At 46.0% G+C, this 5,093-nt stretch overlaps 1 protein-coding gene across 1 annotated transcript; it reads right to left on the bottom strand.

Annotated features, from left to right (window-relative positions):
* Positions 1-1,923: 1,923 nt before the first annotated feature.
* LOC120969046 (putative cyclin-dependent kinase F-2) lies at positions 1,924-4,340 on the bottom strand. Its single transcript, XM_040396113.2, has 2 exons — positions 3,953-4,340; positions 1,924-2,054 (listed from the first exon to the last, which is right to left on the bottom strand). Exons 1-2 carry the CDS (start codon positions 4,323-4,325, stop codon positions 1,924-1,926), a joined length of 504 nt encoding a protein of 167 aa, XP_040252047.2. The 5' UTR covers positions 4,326-4,340.
* Positions 4,341-5,093: the final 753 nt, after the last annotated feature.

Below are 5,093 nucleotides of genomic sequence, written 5' to 3'. Positions count from 1 at the left end.
TGGGAAGATCATGTTGATGCTGGTTGTTTGGGTGGGCTAGCGGGTTGATGAAGGTCTAGTCCTCCCGCGACGGGCGGAGGCCCGCACTACCTTCCTCACGTGTCGAGCGGTGGGCGAGGGAGATTTTGTCGATTGTATTGATCTAAGAAAAATATCCAAATTAGTAAAAAGAAGGTGCTTTTGTCGTGCGGTGGGCGGGGAAGCTTGGTCTGTCGGTTTGCTAACATGCGGTCCCACGTGTTAGTGATGTATCAAGCCGATGCGCGTTCCTCGTGAGGCAGAACAATGGCAGAAGCAACACGTGGTTTTCTTGAAGAAGATGATGGAGAAGTGGATTCAGGGAAGAGTGAAATGATGGTTGCTTTGTCCGTCCAACTTATATTGCGGGCAAGGTGCAGTATTGTGATTTGACGTCTCATTGCTCATTATTACTGCGGCGCTACGACCGGGGTGCATCCCCCTGCTGTTTTGCACTGTTATTTGGTGCATAGACCCGGATGCTAGATGTCCCACATGTCGGTGAAAGGAAGTACAACATTTATGAAAGCGAGCGTCTCCACTCTTACGACGGAGGAGTACAAGACACGGTAGCCCACTTAACTGTAACTTGTAATGTAATACTGCGTTGTAATCTTGTACCACTTGGTTTTGCTGCTTCGCGTGATCCATCAATACAAACCCCGATTAAAAAAGACGAGGGCGGGTCTTTTCCTGCAAGGTAGGCAGGGGAGTTTGGTGTAGTCGGTTCGACAGATAAAATAAGAGAAAGTTGTGATGAAATGCTTCAATGTGTATTGGGCCCTTTCTTTCTTTAATTTTTGAAGTGGGCCCTTTTCAAATCACTACTAGATGATACTAGCCCGCACGTTGAGTATATTTCAATGCAATTTTAATGTACATGCCACGTGAATACTAATTGAAGTACTAACAATATGTTCCGGCCCGCCGCTTAACACGCACTGGCAAGGTATATCAGTAACATGTGCGACTGCAAGTGAGGAAATCAACGATGGGCCAAGCTGAGAAACTCCCTCGCTTATCGCGCGGAAAAGCCCCGTCCTAGCGTTCTCAATTGTTATTTGTATCTATCGGTCGTGTCAAGGAGCAAAACCAAATGTTACAACTTACAAGTTCAAACTGAAAAAGCCTGCCGCGTTCGCGTCGCACCTCACACGGTCGGTCCGGCACACCGCTCAAGCTAGGGAACGTATGTTGTCTTGCATTTTCACTCACATATGGGATCGTTGTTGAGCAAACCGACTACCGGCAAACCCTCACCCCGCCCCCGTGTGTCAGTTGAGTTAGAGCAACGAGGAGGGAGAAGAGCTAGTTGTAGCACGGGCTGTAAGAAAATTGGTGTCAGATGAGACTCGTACTGGTCTGTACTCTACCACTGTACTACTCCTACTACTCTACACTATTAATATGCGGTCATCCAACCCTGTCCGACAAAAAAGACCGCAGACACCGATTATTTGTTGATATTTAAATTTGTTTTCACACAGCAAAATATCCCTGAAAACAACAACACACAACAAAATTTCACAACGAATGAGAGATATGAATGTGTTGGGCGGGGTGGGGCTGGAAGTTATTGAGGACATAAGGGGAAAACTTTTGCAGGCTACGATTCGGCATAAAGATATTTCTATTCGAAACGCAGAGGCTGGTTTTTTTTGTTGCGAAATGCAGAGCCTTGGGTTTTGGCGTCAAACTGAAACTTTTGCAATTTTTTTTATCATTTATTCTCAAATAAGGCGCACCGGACGTCGCGCAGCCGCACCAGCCTCGTGTGGTTGTCTGGTGGCAGCGTGTGCGATAGGCGATAGCACAGTGATACTCTCATTTACCATTTGCAGCTCAAGCTTTCAACATTTGCCTACAAGGTGCGTTCGTCCCTGACAGTAAATTCGTCAATATACATTACAAAATAAAGCATCTTTGTACGGAAATGCACTCCCAAGTGATGAGGTAGAATGGTGGTCGAGCACGCATCCTGTGCGGCTGAAGCCGGGACGTCGGCGGTGCCAGCAAACCATGGGCATTGGAGCGCCATGGCGAATAAGTAATTTTACCGGTGGCGGGAGGTACCGTCACACCATCCTCCGTCCGCCTAGTTTCGTCAAAATTCGTGCACTCTGCCAGAGTATATACTACAGCTCTTATACTATCTAAATACGATTAGCACACACTGACACATCTGACCATATACATGCATGCCATGCAGCTTTGTCAGGAGAGAGAGGTTGACGGGGCATGCATGATTCTCTCTCCCCACATAAATGACATGCATTTTATTTCGTACATATATTTTGAATGATTGATATATTTCAAAGCGAATGTCTATTTTTGAAATTTTCTATATACTTGAGATCATGTTGACAAGACCTCTAGAATAAGATCAATGTTGGATATATTTGAACTACTTTTAATTTATATATTTCAATTTTCTTTGGCATCACTTTCATAAAACATAAGATTGTTTTGCTATTCCAAAAAAGTGTTTGCTCCTGTTTTGCAAATTTCAAAATAATAATTTCACCTTTTGTAAACATTGGTTTCACTTATTTTAAGACACATATTTTACTTGTTTTAGAAAAAAAATCACTCATTTGAGAAAGCATATTTCACCATTTCTGAAACAAACTGTTTTTTACGCATTTCATCTATTTCAAATATAGCTGCTTTCACTCATCGGAAGAAAGTGATGTCACTCATTTAAGAAAAATAATTTCACTCGGTTGAGAAAACATATCTCACTCAGTTGAGAGAACATATTTTCACACATTAGAAAACACAGATTTTAGTCGTTTCAAAATACTAGTTTCACTAATTTCTGGAAGTCGATTTCAATCATTAAAAATACTATTTTCTTTATGTTCAAAAAATCAATTTCACTCATCTGAAGAAACATATTTCACTCAATGAAGAAAATGATTTCACTCAGTTGTGAAAACATATTTCTCTCAGTTGAGAAAACATATTTCGAAAGAAATATTGAAACATATTTCACTCAGCAGAAATATCAGTTTCACACATTGAAAAAGTCGTTTCACACCAAAAAGACATATTTCACTTTTTTCAAATAACTCATTTCACTCATTTCAGAAAACACATTACAGTCGCTCAATTGAAATATTATATTTCACTTGTTTCAAAAAACTGATTACACTCATTACAAAAGATAGATTTCATTAGTTTCAGAAAAACACATCACAGTTACTCCATTGAAGAAACAGTTTCATAAGCTGGAATATGAAACTCAAAAAGAAAACTATATTTAGAAAAGTGGTTTCAATGGTTTCAATATAAAACTGATTTCATTCATTTCAAAAGAACTCACTTCACTCATTTCATTATACTTATTTCATTCGTTACCAAAATGTTTTGAAATAATCAGTTTGACATGTTTGAACAAACTAGTTTCAGAAAACTGATTTCACTTATTTCAAAAAATATTTTCACTAGTTTCAAAATCGGTTCCAATTATTTTGAATAAGTAAATTTGAAATACATGAAATTTAAACTTTGATATGATTAAAATAGAAAAACTTAAACTAGTTTAAATATATTCAAAGTTGGTCTTGTTCTATAGATCACATGTTCGGGAATTTGAATATATAAAATATTTCAATTATAGAAAATTAGTGTGAGAGATATTGTACATCCAAAATTTTAAACAAAGATAAAATGAATGGATTTGTGTGTGAGAGAGAGGAGAGATGCTGCATGCATGCATGCGTACCGTTCCTGTTAAAAGGTACTGCATCATTCTGACATTGATTAGAGTTAAAACAGAAATATAAGAGATATTTTACAATGAATACTTTCATATACACATACACATGGTCTCACAACTTTAGATATGGCAGCACCTCATTGGTGGAAAGATCACCGGTAGCTCCCGGCTCCAGTAAAAAACACTTTGCGAGCGCCATGGCCGCTGGCGGACGCTCGCCGGGGTCCCACGTGAGGAGCCCCTCTAAAACCTCGGACCCGTCGCGCGACAGGCGCTCCTCGGGGAACAGCTCACGAAGCCGGCTGCCGCCTCGGCGGGTCAGCAGCTTCTGCCCCGCGGCGGCGAGCGGCGTGGATGCCATACACGTGCCGCCGAGCACGCGGAAGATTCTCAGGAGCTGGTCGGTCGCGCTGTGGCCACGGAACAATGGCTCGCCGGCGAGCAGCTCCGCCATGACGCAGCCGAGCGACCAGGCGTCCACGAGCTCGTCGTAGTCCGGCTTCCCCAGGAGTCTCTCGGGAGCCATGTACCAGAGCGTGCCGGCCTGGCCGCGCGGCGGCGTCGCGCTCAACATGGAAATGGCCATCCCGAGACCGTATATCTTTACCACGCTCTCGCCGCCGACGAGGATGTTCCCGGGCTTAATGTACCGGTGGACGATACCACGCTCGTGCATCCCCCGGCCCCGCTCAGGAGCTGCCGATGTGGCGCGTCTCCTCGTCCACGAAAGGCCGGCGGCGACCACGCAGAACGTGGCCAAGGCTCGGGCCGACGTGCTCCAGGACGAGTGAGGCTGCACTGCCCGGTCCCGCGCGATGCCGTGCAAGCCGACGACGGAGGCATGGCCGCGACACGCCGCGAGGTAGTGCGCTTCGCGCAGCACTGCGCGGTGGAGCGCGTGGGCGGTGGCACGGCGCCTCCTCTTGCGGCTGCCGTCGTCGGGTGAGCGGATGAGGCATTTGAGGGCGACGTCCGCGCCTTGACGACGACGCCGAAGCCGCCCTTCCCCAGCACGCGCGTCAGCTTGTGGTGCTCCCGATGCGCCGCCTCTTGCGGGAGCCGGCGGCGTGGTCGTCGATCATGGCGCCAATGGCGGCTTCAGCACCGGCGATTCGCGAGACGGTGGCCATGGGGTTCCCGCCCCCTCTGCTGGTGCGTGTCGGAGAGCAAGCGAGGGGAGTACATGCCAAGTTTTCGTGGCGCGCGCGCAACGCGTGGAGCGCGTTTGCCGCGGTTCAGTTGGATTCCGAATTCGATCGGGAGTGGCGCTCTGCTCGCCTCCGACTGGAGTACGGCCACCGCCTCGGCGGGAGATATAAGCTCCATTGGGGGCCTCGTGGTAGGCGATCGCCAT

This window comes from Aegilops tauschii, chromosome 7 (assembly GCF_002575655.3).
Source record: "Aegilops tauschii subsp. strangulata cultivar AL8/78 chromosome 7, Aet v6.0, whole genome shotgun sequence".
Taxonomy (NCBI): Eukaryota; Viridiplantae; Streptophyta; class Magnoliopsida; order Poales; family Poaceae; genus Aegilops; species Aegilops tauschii.
This window is presented reverse-complemented; position numbering and strand designations above follow the sequence as displayed.

What these genes read in the sequence shown, in the direction of transcription:
- LOC120969046 (XM_040396113.2), bottom strand. Translation starts at nt 4,325, where the DNA reads ATGGCCATTTCCATGTTGAGCGCGACGCCGCCGCGCGGCCAGGCCGGC. An exon ending in CACGTGGGACCCCGGCGAGC is followed by an intron (nt 2,055 to 3,952) that starts GTCCGCCAGCGG and finishes CTTATTCGCCAT; the next exon opens with GGCGCTCCAATGCCCATGGT.